At 37.0% G+C, this 21,150-nt stretch overlaps 1 protein-coding gene across 3 annotated transcripts in view; it reads right to left on the reverse strand.

Annotated features, from left to right (window-relative positions):
• ect2 (epithelial cell transforming 2) overlaps positions 1 to 20,680 on the reverse strand; it is a 39,084-nt gene extending 18,404 nt beyond the window's left edge. The window contains exons 1-21 of one of the 3 annotated variants that reach the window (XM_072390212.1): positions 20,362 to 20,680; positions 19,721 to 19,886; positions 19,459 to 19,538; positions 17,621 to 17,710; positions 16,064 to 16,246; positions 15,677 to 15,766; positions 15,236 to 15,343; positions 13,924 to 13,997; positions 13,330 to 13,460; positions 12,667 to 12,782; positions 12,360 to 12,422; positions 11,543 to 11,792; positions 11,276 to 11,440; positions 8,999 to 9,123; positions 5,789 to 5,908; positions 5,623 to 5,691; positions 5,180 to 5,290; positions 3,190 to 3,286; positions 2,912 to 2,993; positions 1,119 to 1,197; positions 206 to 325 (exon numbers count right to left, since the gene is read on the reverse strand). In XM_072390212.1, coding sequence (XP_072246313.1) covers positions 206 to 325; positions 1,119 to 1,197; positions 2,912 to 2,993; positions 3,190 to 3,286; positions 5,180 to 5,290; positions 5,623 to 5,691; positions 5,789 to 5,908; positions 8,999 to 9,123; positions 11,276 to 11,440; positions 11,543 to 11,792; positions 12,360 to 12,422; positions 12,667 to 12,782; positions 13,330 to 13,460; positions 13,924 to 13,997; positions 15,236 to 15,343; positions 15,677 to 15,766; positions 16,064 to 16,246; positions 17,621 to 17,710; positions 19,459 to 19,538; positions 19,721 to 19,853 — 2,286 coding nt within the window. In that variant the 5' untranslated portion in view covers positions 19,854 to 19,886; positions 20,362 to 20,680. The remainder of the gene's footprint in view (positions 1 to 205; positions 326 to 1,118; positions 1,198 to 2,911; positions 2,994 to 3,189; positions 3,287 to 5,179; positions 5,291 to 5,622; positions 5,692 to 5,788; positions 5,909 to 8,998; positions 9,124 to 11,275; positions 11,441 to 11,542; positions 11,793 to 12,359; positions 12,423 to 12,666; positions 12,783 to 13,329; positions 13,461 to 13,923; positions 13,998 to 15,235; positions 15,344 to 15,676; positions 15,767 to 16,063; positions 16,247 to 17,620; positions 17,711 to 19,458; positions 19,539 to 19,720; positions 19,887 to 20,361) is intronic. The other 2 variants (XM_072390213.1, XM_072390214.1) reach the window with 2 other exon arrangements.
• Between the last annotated feature and the right edge of the window lie 470 nt (positions 20,681 to 21,150).

Genomic DNA, 21,150 nt, shown 5'->3' on the forward strand with positions numbered 1-21,150 from the left:
TTATGTTAGGCTCATCAATTGTGTCCTTGCTGACAACAACTGATTTGTCTCAGATCACGGCCATTTGTCTGCAACCTCTAACATAGTTTGCAAGGTGACAATCAACCTTAAAATTTTGTAGTGTGACTTTAACAGACGGATAGATGAGAGCTGCAAATGTGCCCTGAATTTCGGTAAACGTGGGTCTATGTTTATGCATTTTCACCTCAAGGCAGTCATTAAAGAGGAAGAGTGTGACGTGTTCTCCACGGTCACATGGCTGGTCACCAAGAGCAATTGTCTCCACACGGTATACCAGGCTACGATGGGAGGACAACAAGTTGGCCTAAAGAAGAAACAAAAGAAAATAATGCTTTGAACAGGCTCAGAAATATACAGAAGTTTAGCACATACCAGGATACGCTCACACAGAGACTGTGCAAATATAAAACTTACACATTACTTCCAAGCAGATAATAGGTAAAAGAAACATCATGATTGCATATGGATTCCAGTGCACAACACCATAGCAGCAGCCAGCTGCAGTAGCTCATATCAAAATATGTGTATTTTTATTTGATATAACATTGATTCCTGAGAGATTTCTGCACTGGTTTGGAAAGTGTGCTAATAACGTGAATTTCTACATGTACTTCCGACACTTTTCAACATTTGTTATCATGAGTTTCCATGAGCAGATAACTTAAGCCTGGAGGACACGCTGTAGATGTGGGCCGGAGCAAGATCGAGGAATAGGTGGAGGATGTTTAAATCAAGTCCTCCTTTGATACAGATGGGGGCAAATGGGGTGGATATTTTTTATTGTTTCAATGCAGTGTGAGAATTTTCATTATAATTCAACAACTCAGTTATCAATGCAATGCAATCATGAAGCTGTCTTTACAATAGAAATGCATTGATCTTTTTTTATTCAGGTGGGAAACTGTTACATATGTAAAATACACTTACATGCCTTACCGTTGATTTTTACTATCAGCAACTTTCAGATGGAAGATATAAAAACTTATTATTTTACAATATGTCGTCATGCAAGTTCATATGAACTAAAAAAATAACAGAACATTGACACAAACACAATAATAATAATAATAAAAGAAAAAGATAATCATCAAACCTACAGGACAGCCATCGACTTCATAAACAACATCAAAGATTTGCTTCTGGCCCTCAGTTTTCCGCTTGTCCTCGTTGATGTGACTAGTGGAGAAAGAGTTAAGAGAGAAAGAACAGAGGCAAACAATGTAAGAAATGCTGGGAAGTTGGCCAACAGAGAAATATTACCAATAAGTCTAATAGTCCAGCAACGTAACAAGTTACCATCCAACCATCAGCTGACCTACCAGCAATAAAAAGTCCACTCTCCCATACGAGGATTTTCTGCAGATGTATACTTTTACCACTGTTAACTAAATCACACAAGATTTTCAAATCATTTTCCTAACCAATCACTGAGAAACAATAAATGTATGTCCAGAGTTTCATTCATTTTGCACCAAGTTTGGTGATAGAGTGGAACAGCTCAAATATTCTCCAGCAAATCCCAACAATTCTCAGAGGGGTTCAAGTCATGACTCTTTGCTGTCCAAGCTATGCATTCCCATCTATATCCTTTGATTTGATATATTAATGTAATTTAGCTGATTTTATTATCTAGCCACGTAACATAACCTATACTATAGGTCACCTATACTGTGACATGACAAGTTTAATAATGACGACAAGATGAAGAGACAAAGATGTCCGTCCGTCCATCCGTCAGCACGCTTCCGTTGTGTTCCGCAGTCCATTTAGTGTTTTTCTTCTGTTTGTTTGACACAGTCCAATCATTTGACCTTCCTGAACAAGGCATAGGAAATGTCTTCCAACATTTTTGTTTACGTAATCAGAAGCTATAAATGTTAGCTAAAACATGAATCACTGCAGTACTTTTCCAATGAGAGGCAGTTACCACTTTGTCTTCTTAAAGCCAAGTAGTGCCTCCCTTTTTTCCAGGCAGGGTTAAAAACATCAACTGGGATTCAAATGTGATCTTATTTAGAACAGGTTATCACAGGAATTGGGCTACAAGGTATCCACTGGTGTTATAAACGTTCACCAAATGTAAACATTTCTAAATCCAGCTTAAAAACATTTCTTTTCTCATGCATCTATGCTTGAAATCTGCACGGTAACTTTTAACTTATCTGGACTGTTGCTTGTTTTTAAAATCAGTTTAATTCATTTAAATTTTTTCTTTACATTATTTGATATATTTTTAATGCTTCTTCCACTGCCCACTGTAATGCTTTTATTTTATGTAAAGCACTTTGAATTGTTTTGTACATGAAATGTGCTATGCAAATAAACTTGACACAGATTTAGTTTCACATTCTCACCAACCTCAGAGCAAGAATGACCAAATTCTTACCAAAGAGACTAAGCTTAACAGAAAAGCCAGGACAAAGGCAGCATGAGTTGTATGGTACTGAATGACCAATTATCGACCTTGGCTTCGCAGCAGTAGGCAGAAGAGTTAAGGAGATAAAAATGCTTAGTCGCTACCAATGCAGAATAACTAACAGCTGACGTGGTAAAAGTCATGTAAAATAGTGTTTTATAAGCCCCAATGAAAAAAAAACATTTTACTTAAAAGTCAGCACAGTTAACTGAAAATGAAAGTAAACTTATAGTATTAACCAGGTGTTGTCAATGACTGATGAGACAGACGGTTAATTGGTTATAACATATGATATTTAATGTTTGGGTTGCAACCCTAACATTATGCTTCAAACAAAATCTATCCTCATCTTATTGAAGCAAGACTTTTACAACAGGTCAGAATAAACTATACATACTGTATTTCAAAATATATAAGAATAAAGTATCACAAATCAATAAAGCAATGTTAAAGGTTAAGGTAATGCAAACTCACGTCATGACTTCCTTTAGAGACTCGATTGCTCTCTCCAGGTTCATCTTATCTGGGTTGTCATCCAATGTGTGTTTCTTTATGTCTGCAATGTGAAAAAAGGCAGACAAGAAAAGATGACATTCACATCGTCACTTCAGCAGGAGATAAACTAAATACTTGGTAAATGTAGAAGTAAAACTAAAAGACAGACAAACAAACAAAAACAAAAAGAGAAATGTCCAAGGAAGTTATTTCCTATCAGGGGTATCAGTTTGTGTGTGTGTGTGTGTGTGTGTTACCATTGAGAAGAAGGGCAACACTTGGCAGTCTTTGCACTGGTCTGATGAGCAGCTCCTCAAGTGTTTGCCTGCCACACTCTGGCTTGGCCTGGTTTATCTGCAGAGTCAAAGAGGTTTTATGATGTATGTATGTATGCTAAGCTACACACTGAATAAGCTCATTGACCATCACATAAATGATGGTCAATTTATTCAAATGTACTTAACACATTTTTGCATGTGTCACCATGTTCGAAAAGCACTTCCAAATTCATGGCCTCACCTCTACAACTTAGAGTTATTGTGAAAGTTTTCTTCTTGTAGAAAGAAAAAAAAAACTGAAAATCCGATTTATCCATTGATGGATTTAATCAACTGAGCTTTCATAAACACATCAATACTTGCCTGCTTTTCTATATGGACACCTGGGAGGCCAGATTGCCTAAGGAGGAGATATCTTTCCTACTGTGAAGTTGTAGTGGTAACAAATGGCCAGAACACAATAGGTTGAAGTATATTCTGCTGGAAAAGGCGTTTCTACTGAATTGAGTTCTGCTCGCTCATGTTGGATGCAGATTTTTTTTTAACCACACAACTGTCTGTAGGATGAGTGGTTCTCTCTCAGCTCTGAGGTTGGTGATGAATTTGACAAGCTGGTTCCTCACATGGAAGTTGTTTAACTTTATACATATGCCATACAAGGCTAAATAAATCAAACTCTCTCATGAGGAAGTGGTCCCATAACAATGCTGGATTACTAATTGAGGCCGTACTGGAGTGGCTAATATAGAAATAAAGTTACCAGCTGGGGAAAACACAGTAAAGACTAAGTTTTTAAAAAGTACTGATGACAAAACTAAAAAAACATACAAAAAGAAATGAAAGAACAAAACAGGTCAAGACGGAGACATTTATAAACTTAGAGAACGAATTTGGCGTGAGATTCTCTGTGTTTAACAGCCCAATGATATGTACTCCTTTCTGTTTAAAGAGAGAGGAGTGAAAGCTAGATTTCAAATGAAAGAAAATAAGTATTGTTGGTTGTTGCCACATTTTAGAAAATTTAAAGTATTAAACAAACTCAGTGCCATACACCAAATGTAATCATTGTACTAAGAAAGTTGTGTTTATTTGCATTTGGGGATTAGGAATGTGCTCCTTATATTATAAACTGTATTTTTTTTTATTGTCTCATCTTTTCACATGCACAATTTATAACAAGATACCATTTATTTAAATATCTTTGATATTTCCCCACTTGTATTGTGAAACAATGATCAATAAAGACGCATTGACAACAAGTACATATACAATGACATCGAGTTCACGTTCAAAAATCACGTCTTGAGTTCACCCAGGTCAAAAAAAAACAGAATATAGTTCAAATTAAACATTCATACCAATGTGCACTTAGAAAAGTTAGTTTTTAGCGAGATTAATCAAGAGGTTCAGACAGAATCCTGGATGATCCAGCAAATGTTCCAGTGTTGTGCTTACAACAACAGATGCTATCTAAAATAAAATAAATCCCAAGCAGTTGTGAAGCAAGTTAGGATTCTACAACATCTGTTTATTTATGACTATTTCTGAGGGGTTGTCGGTGTCTTTGAAATAGAGTTACAATCCTTTAAATGCAGATACAACCAAACTGTCTGCTGTGGGCAGAGATATGTTGATGTAGAAAGGCCAACTCTTTCAAACAGGAATGGCTCACACAGAACACGTGGCTAAGATACCATAAGTGAGGAATCCTACTGTATATATTGAGCATGGCTCTCATTGCAGTGCTTGTCTGACTTGACCTTAAAATACCAAACGAATCTGGATTCTCTTGGCAGAAACAATTAGATACCAATGCTCATTTCAGAAAATGTGAAAAATGATCATGTAATTATTTTGTCTGCAAAGAGAAACTTCCCAAAAGGTGCAGATGCAGAGTTTTTATAGTTGAGCTATAAAAAAGCTTAGCAAAAACTGAAAAAATAATCTGGTACAAACTGAATGGTCATACCTTAAGAAATGCATGGAAGCGTGGCTTTTGTTTCTCACATCGAACAATAGTCTCTTTGCTCATTTCAAAAAAGTTGACAAAAGGGGGGTAGGCTTTCACCAGCTCTTTAGACTGTGGAGGGAGAGAAGATTAAGATGATTCAGAGGACAAAAACACAACTTTACTTACAGCACTGACAGCAGAAGCTTTAGCTGTGGTCATTTCCAACAGCCTTTGCATCAAACTATTTAACTTTTTTGGTACAAGTATAATAAAGGCCAAGGAAATATATTTATCTAACCGACTGGTTAAAAAAAAAATATTTCATTGGCCACTGGTGACTATTTGAGGTGAATCAGAGTGAAAGAGAAGAAAATCAATGTGTTTTGTTTAATGTAATGTAAACGAATGTAAGTAAAAACTGACAGTAAGGTTTTACATTCATGTATCAACCTTGAACTCACATATTTGAGAATTATGTCTCCAACACTCCTACTTTCTGACCAGTCTGTGAGGAGCTCCTCAAGGTCATTCTGGTGAACAAACCAACATGTCAAACAAAACATTATAGAAGTTACATTATCACAATTATGTTGTCAATCCTGGATTGCACTGTTGAGTACACGCTACCTTTATTCTGGTGTGAACCTCGTAGATGTCTGGGATACTGCCAAAAATAGTCTTAATTTCCTCTTGGGCCAGGATGGGTCCCCCAACTTGTCCTTCTTTTTCTAATGGATACTTGAAAAGCTGAAATAAAATAAATATTAGATAAGCCAACAGGTACATCCTATTAACTAACAAGCTTCCAAAACAGCCACAAATATGAAAAAACACAAAAGCAGAATGCGTTATCGCTGCCATCTTTAAAGACAAGGCATCTGTAATGAAATGCCTTTTATTAGGAGATAAATACAGAGTTTTAAAATGTAATGTAAAGAGATGTTTGCCAAATGCTCCACTGGTGAGGAAACAGTTGTAGAGAAATAAGTCACTGTGTTACTGTTGTGTCTTATTGACTATTTCCATTAAATTGGTCCATTGGTCTACATCTCAACAAGGGTGCTTGAGATCTTCTTTTCCAAGGTCGAATTCAACAAAAAAACAGAAAAAAAAAGAAAGAAAAAAAAGGAGGAGGTTGGACTGACTATGAAATGAGAACGAATCAATAGCACTTCAGTAACTACAAAATGTTTGGATCATTAACATTGTTCAATTGCCTTTCGTTTCATTTTCTTAAAAGAAATTACAGCAGCACCCTCAAAGAAACCATAACCAAATTGCAGGTAAAGAAAGACGAGACAAACAGAAATGGTCAGGTTGGTCATATTGTCCCTGACTCATCTGCTGGGGCCTTATGATAAGACAGGCCAAGTTGAAGTGTGTATGTGTATGTGCCTGCGTGTGCACACAGACACACACAGCCCATTAACAAACCTCTGAGGAAGTGTTAAACTGTGCTTATTGCTTGATCGTGGACATTGGCGATTCTGGGGGGTGGCCTGGGCCACCCCTGAAAGCTCATTGGCCACCCCTGTGGCCACCCCAAATCTGATAGGTAATTGGTCAAGTTTGTCAACACAAGAAACAAGAGAAAAGCTGTCAATCAATGATGACAACCAATGAGCTGGTTTAGAGACAGTTTTACATTTCTAATTAACGCAGTAATGGTCGTACTGAGGCTGTGAGAGCTGATTTCTGCTCAGTGGACGTTTGGCCAATGGCCATAAACGCTGCATCTGCATGCTGCTGCTGGTCCGGTGAATCAGGAGGACGGCTACAGACAGCGTCACCTGCTGCTGGATAAAAACAGATCAAATCTGTAGATTGAGAGGTATGGTAATTAAATCTTTGGTTATGTCGTAGTTCCCTCTGAATGTGTAGGAAAATTGTATGTATCACAAAGTAGCAGCTAAAAGACAAACTACACTGTACTAGCTAGCTTAGCAGCCCTGCCCTGGTCCCGATTTGTAATTTAAAGTGAAATGCATTTTATAAACTGTGTCGGGCCGAGGTGGAGTATTCCAACCGCTACCCCAGAAAATCTCCAGTGTGTGAAATATAGTGTGACAGTCTTGATTTAAGTAGCTCTAACACAAGAACAAGCTGTGGTTTATTTCTCCATGCTCTGTGATTTAAGAGCTGCTTAAAGGCTTTTTTGTCTTGGAGATAAAGGACTTTTTGTTTGTATCAATTAGCTCATCTTTACACTTCACATATTTTTAGACGATTAAATAGGCAGTGTAAATTGCATTCAAATGCCACAAATGTTTGAGATGCAATATGTGTTAAGTGTGTTATTAAAAGTGATTTGTAGATACTATAAATAGACATAATTTAGGCTATTACTTCAAAGTGAACTGACTGACTGGTTGATCGATCAATCGAGTGATTGAATTACATTTCCCCCCAGGGATATTAAGGGAATAAGAAGAGAAGCAGAAATATTGAGAACTTCTTCCTCAAAAAAAGACGCCAGTTAGAGCCAGACCCAGCTACTACCAGCAGCAGTGAAGCCCAGACAAGCCAGCAGTCTAGGTTCAACAATATTATATTATATTATATATTACTGATGAAGAGCAGTCAGCTCCCCCTGCACAGGATGGTAGGTCACACACCTGGTAAAAAAACTAACTAAAAAAATCTTCAACAAATTATATCTAAGATAAATAATAACATAAACCAAACATGTTAAGAACAACAAATATTTATGGGGTTTTTTTCTTACAAGCATAGTTTATCTTTTGCTTACAGATAAACTAAGACTAAGTATTAAGAAGGGATGGGCACATTAACGCGTTATTTTTGCATTAACTAATGAATTCATTATCGCTGACAATTATTTGTGTCCCATTTGTGTAGTTTTTATTATTTTTTATTTTTATTGTAAACGTCTGTTGCTCACTTTATTTTGAAAAGCCCACCGTGTGCGAGCCTAGTATGTTGCTTACTGCTGCAGCGCTCACAGGAAACAGTGAGAAAAGAAAAGAAAAGAAAAGAATGGTGGATGAAGTGGGCTAAACAAACATGGAGAAGGTTACAGAACGTCTACATGGCCATTTTCATTTCAAAGTTCTGCCAGTCGGCGCAGTCGACAGAGCCCAAGTTATTTGTAAGTACTGCAGCGTTGAATTGTCCTATCACTGGAGTACTTTGATCATATATGACTGTACAGTTTCCCATTTGAATTCATTATTTGATTTTTCCTACAACAATGCGATTAATCACAGAAAATCATGCGATTAACGCAATTAAAGAATTTAATATTTCCCCAGCCCTAGTATTAAGCTTTGATTTGATTTTTTTTGGTTTGCTCTGTTGCCTGGATAGCTGTTTTTATTTAACCACAAGATGGGGCCTCAAAAGGAAACACAGGTAACAATACAGGTGTTGAGCTGATGACTGATGAATGTTATTCTACACGATGAGTTAAGAGCAGTTGAAGTTTGATACACTGATCTAACTTGTGAAGAGATGAGGACTTTGATCCACTTAAAAGGCTCTTAGAAAATGTTTACCCCATCATGAACATAATTACTGATTGAAAATAGGCCTGTTAAAATAACCAGAGATTCCTGAGAACTGTAATAGGTGGAAATGGAATTTAAAAAAAAGTTTTTTGGTTTTTTTAAATCTATTTTTTTTTTACCAGCATAAACACCTTTATTTGAAGATTACGACACAGGAAATCATGGGAGGGAGAGGGGATGTGACATGCAGCAAAGGACCTCCAGCGAGGATTGGAACCGCGGTTGGCTGTGTATATGGCATTAAAACCATCTTGGTCACCCCAGTAAAAATGTCCTGGATACGCCACTGATCGTGGAGACGCACACCTACCTGCAGTATAGTGCTTAAAATGTCAACATAGTTCCTTTCGGTCTGGTAGAGTTCCTTGGACACCTGCCACCTGGCGGATTGCTTGGAAACCACCGGTGTTGAACTCTTGGATGCCTTCGAACTCTCTGGAGGGAGAAAGAATGCAGTAAGCACAGGAGGACATTGCCTTGTGTCCTTAAACTAATATCAAATTAAATAGAACATGTATTTGCAAAATTGTTGGAGATAAATATACTCTAAATGGTGAACTAATTCATCTTTTAAACCAATGTTTTATTCACAACAGTAAAATGTGAATAAAACTATTCAAATGTTGTTTATCTTGTACATATAATGGCAGCATGTGAACCACTTTGTAAACCACTCAAATCAGATTATTTTTTTCCCCTCCCTTGTTTGTATAAATTTTACGCAGCATTCTAATGTTTTTGAATAGTGGCTCTAACTTTAACGTTAATGGTTCCAACTAAAGGAAAAGTTGTGCTGAATTTTCCAAATATCTGTATTGTGCTCCAAGTAAACCTAAAGCACAGACCTGATGTACTGGTAATTGTATCCCGAGTTTCCAATTTCGGAAGAGGATAACATGAAAAATAACATTTTCACACACACTGGATGTTGCATGCCGTATGCAGATTTGTCGATTCTTGTAAAGTGACATAAAGACATAACTTGTGTGTCACAAGGTCTTCCTTAATGACTACTTACATTCAGACAGTAGTGTTGGAGTTTTATGGAATGCTACCAATTTGCCATTTGAAAGTAACATAACTATTATGTTGACATTCTTAAAAATCAACATTTTTACAGCAGGGGTGTCCATGCATCCATTTTCTATGCCCACTTAATCCCACCCAGGGAGGGGGGCTGGAGCCTATCCCAGCTGTCATTGGGCGAGAAGTAGGGTACACCCTGGACAGGTCGCCAGTCCATCAAAGGGCCACACAGAGACAAACGACCATCCACGCTTACACACACTCCTAGGAACAATTTAGAGTCACCAATTAATCTGACATGCACGTTTTTGGGTGGTGAGAGGAAGCCGGAGAAACCGAAGAGAACCCACGGATACTTGGGGAGAACATGCGAACTCCACACAGAAAGAACTCATCTGGGATTGGGACTTGCTATGAGGTGATGGTGCTAACCACCACACCACCGTGCAGCCCCCAGCAAGGGTGTATAAAAGGTAATAGAGCTTTGGCTAAGAGGAACCATTAGTTTGGAAAGACCACAAAATAACCAAAAGTATAATTTTTATAAAAACTTGGGCAATTCTTTTAAATGTCAAAGATTCAGTTAGCTGTGCAGAAAAGTCAAAGCATAGAAATATTTAGGTACACCGAATGCTTATTCAATTAGAACAAACTTAATTACAAACAAAAACGTTAACAAAGAAGAGTTGGTTTTTTGCTAATGTCATAAATGGATGGTCTGAATTAAGCAGCTGGTCTGCTGCAGTTTATTCACTCCAGATGTCCAACCTGAGTGGAAGGGGGAAAAAAACCAAAAACATTTCTGTAGATTGGGTCGTACAATACCGCAACCTACCACTGACATGTGGGTTAATTCTGTGTCAGCAGTCTGTGGCTGCTGCCCAAGACTACAGATGCCAAGCGGCAGAAACAAGTTTGCCACCATTGACTGTTCAGTTACCAGTGCTGGCTCATCACTGGCTTCTTCTTTGTTTGAGATGAATTGGTATCGATTTTCATCTTTAGGTCTGATTTCATGTGATTTTTATATATGGAACATTTTTCTTGCTGTTGTCAATGTAGTGTATAGAACTTTGATCTACATGCCTGTTGGAAATGCATAGAGCCTTTTCTAAATAAACACAAATTTAAACAAATAAATAAGGTTGAAGGAGCTGGCTTTGGGAGGGATAAAGCTTAGTGCTGATAGTATGTAGCCTTAGCAGGGACTTCTCTTCCTTTTTGGCTCTTTTAACCGTTTCACACAGGTCAGGGTTTAGTCCAGAGGATAAAATCCCAGAGAAAAGCTCCAGTGATTAAAGAAGCTTTAGTCAAGAAACATGCTTAATAAATTCACAAATATCTTGTAAACTTCATGCACAAGACTGCACCTGGACTCACACTTACTATTGTCAACTTCCTTTGTACTATCCTTGATCAGAGGAGTTCAGATTGTAACACACAAACACAGAGTGACAGTTCATGCAGGGGTAAGGATGTCGTTATGCTTCTATATTTCTACAGCAAACGGCTGTTTTAATGTTCAAAATCTAATGGACTAAACCTTTAACCAAAACCTAACCTCCAAAAGCTTCTTGCTGTCGCTCTTCATTTGGTAGTTGACAGGTACTTTTACTCAGGTGGGACCTTTTCCTCTTCTCTTTCCTGTCTGCTCTACTTGTCCCTTCTCTGGTTTTCCTTCTTCTTGTTCTATTCCTGGTCACAGTACTGTCTCCTAATATGTCTTCTGAAATGAAGAGGGGTGTGTATATTCTCTTATGAAAGAAAAACAATCAGCCATAACACAAGCACAAAGTGGTCAAGTAAAAAGGAGGGATTTCTTTTTTACCCATAATTCTCTTCTGACTTTCACCTGCCAAGGCTTTGCATGTCTCAGGAGTGTTAGAGATGTCAAGCAGTGAACCAATGGAGAGGGAGTACTCTGCTGATGGCCGTTTACATAGTGGAGGAAAGGGGGAAATCTCTGTCTCCTTGGTGAGCTGAGCCAGCGTATCCCTCAGACGCCGACGCTTACGGTTACTGTTGGGAGTGGTGAGGGACAATAAGGAGACTGCTTTCTTCATGACTGGGCTGTCGTTCTGAAGGGAAATTTGACAAAAACACAGATTAATAAGGATAGGGCATCCATCCATCCATATATATATATATATATAATATATATATATACACTTGTAGAAGCAGTCTGCATGCCTAGGTGCTTGAATTTATACACCTGTGGCCATGGAAGTGATTTGAACACCTGAATTTAATTATTTGGATGGGTGAGTGAATACTTTTGGCAACATAGCGTAGCTAAAGTGTCATGCTCAACACAGTCAATGCAGATGTGAGATCAGTGCATTAAAAACAACTGAAAACATATGTATTTAATTCACAGCAGAGTTTCTGTCTGGGGTTATTCAAAGTTTAAAAGTATGGTGTGCTTCAGTAGTACTGGTCACCAGATTCATCATCAGGTCATCATGACAATTACAGAACAAATGAAGAGGGAGAGAAACTTCTATCTGAATAAGAACTTTTGAGAAGGGTAATTAATCAAACCTATCTTATCTTTCTGTTTTCATTCTTGACAGAGAGATGCGCTCGATAAAGAGACAGAAAAATGTAATTACATAGATAAATATTATCAATCAATCATAACTCACCTTTTCATATAGATACATGGATTCTCCAGCCCGAGCATCCATCTGAATGCTTCCCCAGAACCACTTTTACAAGAGAAACAATTGTTTTTACTACATTTAGTAACAATGTGGTGGCTAATGTTTGCTGAACAACAAGGTGATGAATATGAAATCAAAGACGAGCCTACACAATGGTCAGTTAATAATATTGCAATATTGCAATAATGGCAAATTGATGGAAACAGGGTCAACTACAGGTGGTTTGTGTCTGGTTATTGACCATGGGTGTACAATTATCTAATGTTATGGTGCATCAGTGGCAGTTTACCTCTTGTTTGACCACAAAGAGTTTCTCACTGGGTGAAATTGGAAGCTCCTTTACTGAATTTTCCTCCACCACCATATGTGTACATCTCTCATCTCCAACTTCAAGGTACCTGCCACCTTTCGCAGAGGAAAAGATTGATGAAAGATTATATATACATACACATTCTGGGCTTCTAAAGGGAACTAAAAAGTCTAAATTCCTGAGCAAGGCTGTAATTTTCTACAGAGTAGCAAGAGCAACATCCTAAGTGTAGTCATCCAAACCTGTCATGGTATGTGCATTCTAAAGAGGTTCATTCAATCTGCTTGTCTACCACACCCCAGATATAATGGTGAAGTGTGGTGTCTCTGTAGAAGCCAAAGAGAAAACAGCCACCACAGCCAGACAATGTATATGGAAGCATCACAATTGTCATTCCCTTCCCAAACAATTTTTGGAGATACACCGAATTGGGAAGTCGGGTCACAAAGAAATAAAATGAAAATGGATGAAGGATCGCAACTCTGTGCGTATTTATCAAGCTTCACTATAAAAGTATTTATTCAACACTAGTTTTTAAGTCCTTCAGTACAATTAATAATAATTGTGTTGTCATTTATCATCCTGTTACAAAGTAAAACTGTTGTTACTGTAAAACTGTAGCTGGTCCATTGGGGCACACACCATGTTTAAGAGTCCTTTCCTCCATGTTGGCCTTTTCTTCTTCAGAGAAACCCAAAAAACTGAGTATACAGTCTTGGAAAGGAGGAACTTTGAACTTGGTTCGAAACTCCTCTTTGCTTGCATGAAAATTCCTTATGAAATTAGGGAGGAAGAAAAAAAAGATTACTATGAAACATCATTTCTGAACTTCTACATCATTGACATGCCTGTATGACTGATGTCACATATACACATACACAAACATTACATATTTCTCTCTTTCTCTATAGATCTATCCATCTAGATATCTAAATCTATGTATCACCAACTTCAAGCAGTCACTGCATGTAAGGGATATGCAAAAAGGTACTGAACATGGCTGCTTTAAAGTATCATTACTTTGTCCTGTACATCATGAAATGAAGGGGGTTATGCATAAAAAGTGTTGTAAATTCTACATGAATGAAAATGACTGAATGAAAGTCTGGAACGTGAATTTTAATCAAGTCTAAATTGTTTGAATCATAATTTTACACTGAGGAGCAGAGGGGTCATTCAAAAACAAAATGTGACTTTGTCCCAAAAACTGTAAGTGTATTAGTGCTGTCAACTTACAGATCATCTCTTCTCTCCCAAGCCTTCTGAATCCATAAAGGAGTGAGGATGGGAGTCCCCATGCACACTGCCAGCTGTGAGACAAGGTTAAGAGGGAGAGGGAGAAGATCAAAAAGATCTCATGAAGGCTGTTGTATCATAAGGGAATTATTTCTTAATTCTCCCCTCATTACCCTTCGTCACACTGTTACTCAGAATCACTATGCATCACCTAAGAGGTACATTCTCCACTTCAAGCACAATACAAAAACCTGTTTCTTTTTTTTTTCTTTTGTTCTTTAAGGTTAGCATGATGTAGCAAGCCTCTCCTGCATCCCTGTGACTAACTCACCACCAGATGGTGGATCAGTCTCTTTACCCAAGTGTCAAAGACATGTGGTCAGAGATCTGATAACGCGATTACTAAATCAATCATTGATGAGCAGCTTTGGGTGTCCTTGAGCCAGGTGCACATATGGGCATCCTTATGCTAAACAAGGTGTTTGCTATGGACAAACCATGATTAGCGTTCACATCAGGTAGATTGTTCCTCCTAATCACATGGTTTCAGTTCTGTTCTAAAAGGACTTGCAGTGTTTTCAGTCTTAAATTAAATGAGATACTGCTGACCGTGCCCCTTTTCAGAAGAGTATGGTGTTAAACAACAGACTCTAAATATAGGCATTTGACAACAAAGTAAGACCTCCTTGATAACTTTATGACCAAATGATCTTTTGACATGTAGATATAGCTAAAACCACCAAACATCTGTCGTCTCCATCACAATTGAATGCTGATTTTTCTTTTTTTTTTTTATTTAAAATTTTTTAATAATTTTAATTTTAAACGTTTAAGTCATCACTAAACCTATAGACGTGTTGATCTTCACCACTTCACCACAGCCAAAGACGTTTTTCATTGAAGTTACAACAGAACTAAAAACTTAAAACATTACTTTTTAGCTGTAACGTTACAAGCTTACATTTCCTGGGAATCAATTTAAAGAAAAAGCATTTTGACTTTAAAGGAAAGGAAAAATGTTTTTAATGCTTTATAGTACTCACTAAAAACATGATAATCCCAAATATTACAAAAGGATGACTTTACTCTTCTCATTCCACTGGCAGTTTAAGACTACTCTGCAGTTTAAAATCGTGACATACTATTTCAAACATTTCTGAAAACTGAACACAAAATATAAATATCTTGGATATAGATCACAATGCCAAATATCTAAAATTATCAACAACTCCTAGTTCATTGTGTCATTCACAGATGCACCGTGTGAAAATAAAATTGTAAGATCAGATGAAACAAAAAAGAATGTACAAACCCTGTACTTCTCTCCATGAGTGGAATATGCAATGAGATGAGTAACCTTGGTGCTGAAGTCTTTTCGGATTATCCCACCCATGTGATGAACCAGATTCACCAACTTCTTCTACATGGACACCAGATAAGCACAAGCTGAACACCAAGATCATAATCAAAGAGGACAATACATAACATTCTGATTTCAATATATCATTTTCAAGATATTTCAAAATAGATTTTTTTTCTTTGCATATATTATGACCCTTAATCAGATGATATTAACAAATACACTACATGATTTCCACATGTATGCATGCAAGGGATCAATACGTGGTACAATGCTGTTACCATGTTTGTTAGGGCAGCTGTTGCCTTGCAAACAAAAACTAGAATGAGGCTAATTTGGGGCTCGTTTGGATTTTAAGCGAAGTCAGAAAAATAAATTTTAAAAAAACCTCACCATTTCTTCTTTGTTCCTGAAGCCAGTGAAACACAGTGAAAGGTTCAGCATGGTTGTGCAGTAAAGAGGACGACATGAAAACTGTAAAGGCTGCAAGGAGAAGAAGGAACTAAATCAGTGCAAGAAAAAGGTTGAATTGATAGCAGAATTATTTACAAAGACAAAACTGAGTCTATTCAAAATTGTTTTAGTCACATCATACAGTGGTCAGAACTACAAAGTAGTTCAATTCTGAGTTAGCAGAATTAAAGATCAACATCATGAACTCATAGCTTGTAGGTCAAACAACTGGATAAACTAATTAAATAGAAAGACTGAAAACTAGACTGCCAGGCTGTATCTTACGACTCAGATCTTGCAAAAAAAAAAAACAAAACAACAACTCACTTCTTCCTTTGCAGCACAGTGCAGGACCACAGGAGGCCCAACTATACGATTATCACGTTTGTAGAGATAGTTGTAGTCAGGAGTATCAAAGGCTGTCAAGACAAACACTGTCTCAAATTCCGTACTCTCTCCATCTCCAAACTCCTGGACGTTATCGGTCGACATGAATGGGGTGTTAATATCCTGAGGAGGAAGAATCATGATATGGAAACAAAGATACGTGTAAAACTGATGTGTAATGTGTAAATAAAGGTAACATTAAAAAGTACACAGTTGATGACTGTGACTGATGAAACAAACAATTTACAATTTACAAACAAACAAATTACTTGTGGACTTTAGAGCTTGTAAAACTTTACTTAATTCTTTCTTTTTTTCTCTCTTCTCTAAAGCAGAAGAGCTGCCTCCCACAAAACATAACAACGTATAAATAAATAAGATTACACTTTCACACTGTTTGAATTCAAATCTAGTTCAGATTTCTGTGTAAGTAAAGTTGTGATCTTGATGGATTGCTGTGATCTTGCAGTATTACTGTTATTCTTAATACACCAGTCCACCACCAAATAGGAAATCCAGCTCTTTTAAAAAAGTGAATATAAATCTCACATGTCCCAAGAATATTTCTGTCACTTTTCTGAGAAAACACTGAACAGATTGAGACTGTGGAGACAAAGAAGACTGGAAAAGTGTTGTATAAACGCAGTCAGTGGAGTCTCACTGTAAAGCACAAACTAAGTGCTGGGACAGTGGAAGGAGGAAAATAAAGTATTGTTTATTAATTGAACTTGTTGCAAAATAAACTCCCTCAGGAAATAAAAAAAAATGTTACACATGTTAGAGTGTCAAATAGTTGTTACAATACATAGCTTATTCAACAGTTATTTATTTAAAAATACATCCACTTGCTTTTTGGACAGATCTGCATGCGAGCCATGTGTATATCCTGGCTTTAACTAGCCTTGCACAAACGTACATGTAGAGTTATTTATAGAAGCGATGGATCTTTTTTAAAGTCTTGGCAAAGGTAGGCGTTTTCCTCTGCTTTGTAATGATGTTAATTTGTAATCAATATTCTTATTTTGATATGAAAAAAAATAATTACATAAAGAGGAAATATATAACATTAACAAAGACTTTTTTTTTTTTAATTCTTTAAAAGATTCTAAAACGTCAAAGTTTCTCAGGGAAAAACCTCTAATTTAGTCTTACTTTTTTATGTACTGGATTTCCATTGGTTAATTTGCAAATATGGCTTCTAAATTAACAAGATAAGTCGGTCATTCCAAACATCAAAGAGAAAAAGAAAGCCTTCGAAATGACTTAATATGATACCTCAGACAAAAATTTGACATTTAAGTGCAAATGTCTCTTTAAGCACTAGACCCACAAATAGGCTATTAAATTACTTTTTTTTTTTAAATATTCACCCATTCATCAGTGAGTTAATCATGCACAGTGACTGAGTTAGTGCCCGCTGTGAATTAAGGGTCATGCAGTACTTCCAAGTTCCCATCAAAGTGTCAGTCATAAAGAGTGGAAGGCACTGTACTGTACCATATTGACGATAGATTTAATCATTTTCTCATTAGCACCAGCCTCGCCTTGCTTTATCTTTACCACAGGTACCTCCATTAGTCTGATGGCCTGTAAAAACCAATCACCAAGAAGTGGACGTCATTTAAAAGAATAGAGAAAAACATATGGTTAAGAAGAGAAAACAACAAGGACAATCAGCATCCAACCATTTCTTATACCCGCTTAATCCAATTCAGGGTCGCGGGGGGAGCTACAGCCTATCCCTACAGACACTGGGTACACCAGAGGCAGTAGTGACCCAGGACTATTTATAATATAAAATAGCTGTTAATTAGGGCTGTCAATCGATTAAAATATTTCATCATGATTAATCCATAGATTGTTTATAGTTAACTTGTGATTAATGACAAAATATGTATACATTTTAATGTTCTAAATGCACCTTAAATAGATATTTTTTTAATACTCTTATCAACATAGTAGCAGACAAATATGCCTTCTCTATGCAAATGTTTTTATATTTACATTAACAACCCAATCTATCTCTCTCTCTATATATATGAATAAATAAATGTATATATATATATATATATATATCCAACCAAGACCAGACTTTTAAAATGCAACAAAGCATGCGTGTTCAATCAAATTCATTTGAAATCAAGCTAATGCGGTTGAGGTTCAGATCATACCTGCAAGCGCACATTCAACTCGACTCGAATAGACCAAGACATATCTCGGTTAAAAAGCTGTGATAGAAGATTAAGATTATGAGTCACTCTACTCTAATAGCAGCATCACCTGACAGAAATTACCATTCATAGAACAGAGAGACAATGTCTGTGCATTGAATTCATCTGCACTCACATAGAATGATCTCCTACAGAGAAAGTTGGAGGTAGCAGAATGTCATGAAGGTTTTTTTTTCTTTTTCTACACAGTCCATAGCTTTGGTAATCATTGGTTTACAAACTTGATATCACTCTCATACATGTACACTTGGAAAAGAACTGTGTTTGAGGACAAATTAAACGGCCAAGTTAAATTCAATTCAACTGTTAATGCAACCATGCATATTACCTCACCAGATGATCTTGCAGATTTTAAAAATGGAGGTAGTTTAAAAATCTCCATGAGAAATCAAGAGTAAATGCGGCTGACAAGTGCACGTCAACCTTCACTCAAAGTAGAACTGAATATAAAAAATAATGGCGGTTCAGAGTTTAATTAGACTGACTGTAACTGCATGCATAGAGATGTGCATGTGAAAACACTACATAAAATCTCAAAGGAATTATTTGACTATTTTTTGACTTTCGAAAGTTGACACTTTTTCTATATGCATGTGCTAAATGTCACTGTGAAAATAAACAATGGTATTCAGGTCAATGCTAGATACCAAGTGGTAAAGCATGCTTGCTGGATCCTGTATAAAAACCACCAAGCAAATCTCTTCATCACAGGTGTCTGTGAACCTCAGCCTTAACCCGGTTGTCTTTTACATGACTCTTGGGAACTCAACACTCCCATTTCCTCTTTCCTACTGTTGAAGCACAGAGGGCTCCAATTCAAATAACCTCAATGTTCTATTTATAGGTTGATAAAAAAAATTCGACTGAAATGGCGTGAATAGTTTTAATTTCGTTGTCCATTATAGACAATTGTGAAGATAACTTTACATAGACCATGAAACAAAGAAGGTTAAACCTAATATTACATAAAATCATTCCTAAATGATCGTTTCTCTGCTCTAAATAAACAAAGTGCAACAATAATGTTGACAAGTTCAGGTGATATTAGGCCTGCTACATTACAGGATGCCAGTTAATAACAGGATTAATATAAGAATGATATACCTGCAGTGCTTTCACGAGTGATGCATTTCGGCCTGCCTCTCCCACCAGAACAACCCGGGTCTCCACTTTTGGCAAAATATCTGAGAAAGAGGAAAAGGATGGAGCCTGAATAAACAAGAGGGAAATGGAAAGGGGATTGATTCCAAAATCCACACAAAAAGAAAATGGGATGGAGAACATTAAATGCAGCAAAAAAAAGAAAAAAAAATTAACGAGGATGAACTGAGGAGAGAAGGAAAAGTTGTGACCCATGAAACCTTACCTTCCCCATCTTCATATGCCATACCCAGAAATGTATGATCCTTAGTGACTTCAACAATCCTGGAATCATAAACGGAAGAATCCACCAGCAGACTCTGGGCTGTCCCTAAAGTCACCATGCTGCTGTCAGCCATGGCAGAATCTCAAGGATGCACCAAATTCTCCACCTATTAAGATTGTTGGGAGTGAACGGAGGCACACAGAGGGAGAGCACAATGTGGCAAAAACGAAATCAAGTTTACGTTTAGCTCAAGCAAAAGTAACATTCACACTATAGCTTCTTCCGGCATTGCTGTGAAATGCTGGTCAGTGTAGTTGGTTTGTACGTGACCAACGAACAGTGGTGGAACAAGCAATGGAAGCATACACCTAGTGGTGATAATACAACGGGAGATCACCTAAAAATAACACTATTTCTTTTGTCATTATATAACTCGGAGTAAATATTGATGAAATACTTTAAATGGCTGTAGAATTTACATCAAAGGTAGCCCAAACAATGTTATCTATTTTCACCACTAAAAGCCTTGCATAGACCTCAGCATAAGTTAGCGTTTAATGTTTTGCTTCTTACGAGGACATAACGTGCACGTATGAGCGCGCGCACACACACACCCATATTAGCAACAATATTAAACTTACCGAGTGTTACAATACTTGGGTGCCGTAAATAATATATATACAAGACAATTTTAAAAAGTAAGCCGGCGGTCGTTGAACCAGTTAACCTCGATAAGCTATCGAGCTAACTTAGCTAGCAACAGAGCTAGTAAGTCAACAACACAACTGAGAATTCCTGAAAATTCCTCTTCGATCCCAACATCTTAATTAATAAGACAAAATTATCCGATAACGCATCAATGCATGTTGTTTCTATAGCGTGAGGATAATCCAAAGTATCTCCTTTAGTTTGTTGACAGATAACTAAGTTGAAATAACGAAGGGAGTGTCAATCTTCTGTTCGAGCTCAATTCAAAAATGCCAGGAAACAACGTGGCTTCGCATTGATTGGCTAGAGGTAACGGAACCTCTCCAGCTTCCGCCCAGTCAAACTGCTGATTGGTCAGTTCAATCAACTCAAGATGCATTTCACAGACAGCCCAATCTTCTTACATTTAGGTACTCTCGAATACATTGTAATACTTATACTACAATGTACCTTTAGGCTCAATTCTAACAACATTATTCAACAGTACAGCAACTAAAACAAAAATATGAAACATAATAAAAAAAACGCGTTTACTGAAACAATTAAATGATAGGACAATTATATGGAAGTATTACTGGTGAGAAGCACCTGAGCATCTGTGTGGAATTTGAACTTGCAAAGCATATTTTCAAATATATGTAAGTATAGTTGACCTCACACAGCTCGAGGAGTCACAAACTTGCATTATTTCTCTCTCCCTAAAACACAATAACATCACTCAA

The sequence above is a fragment of the Leuresthes tenuis genome, unplaced genomic scaffold, assembly GCF_036924035.1.
Source record: "Leuresthes tenuis unplaced genomic scaffold, fLeuTen1.0.hap1 SCAF_7, whole genome shotgun sequence".
Taxonomy (NCBI): Eukaryota; Metazoa; Chordata; class Actinopteri; order Atheriniformes; family Atherinopsidae; genus Leuresthes; species Leuresthes tenuis.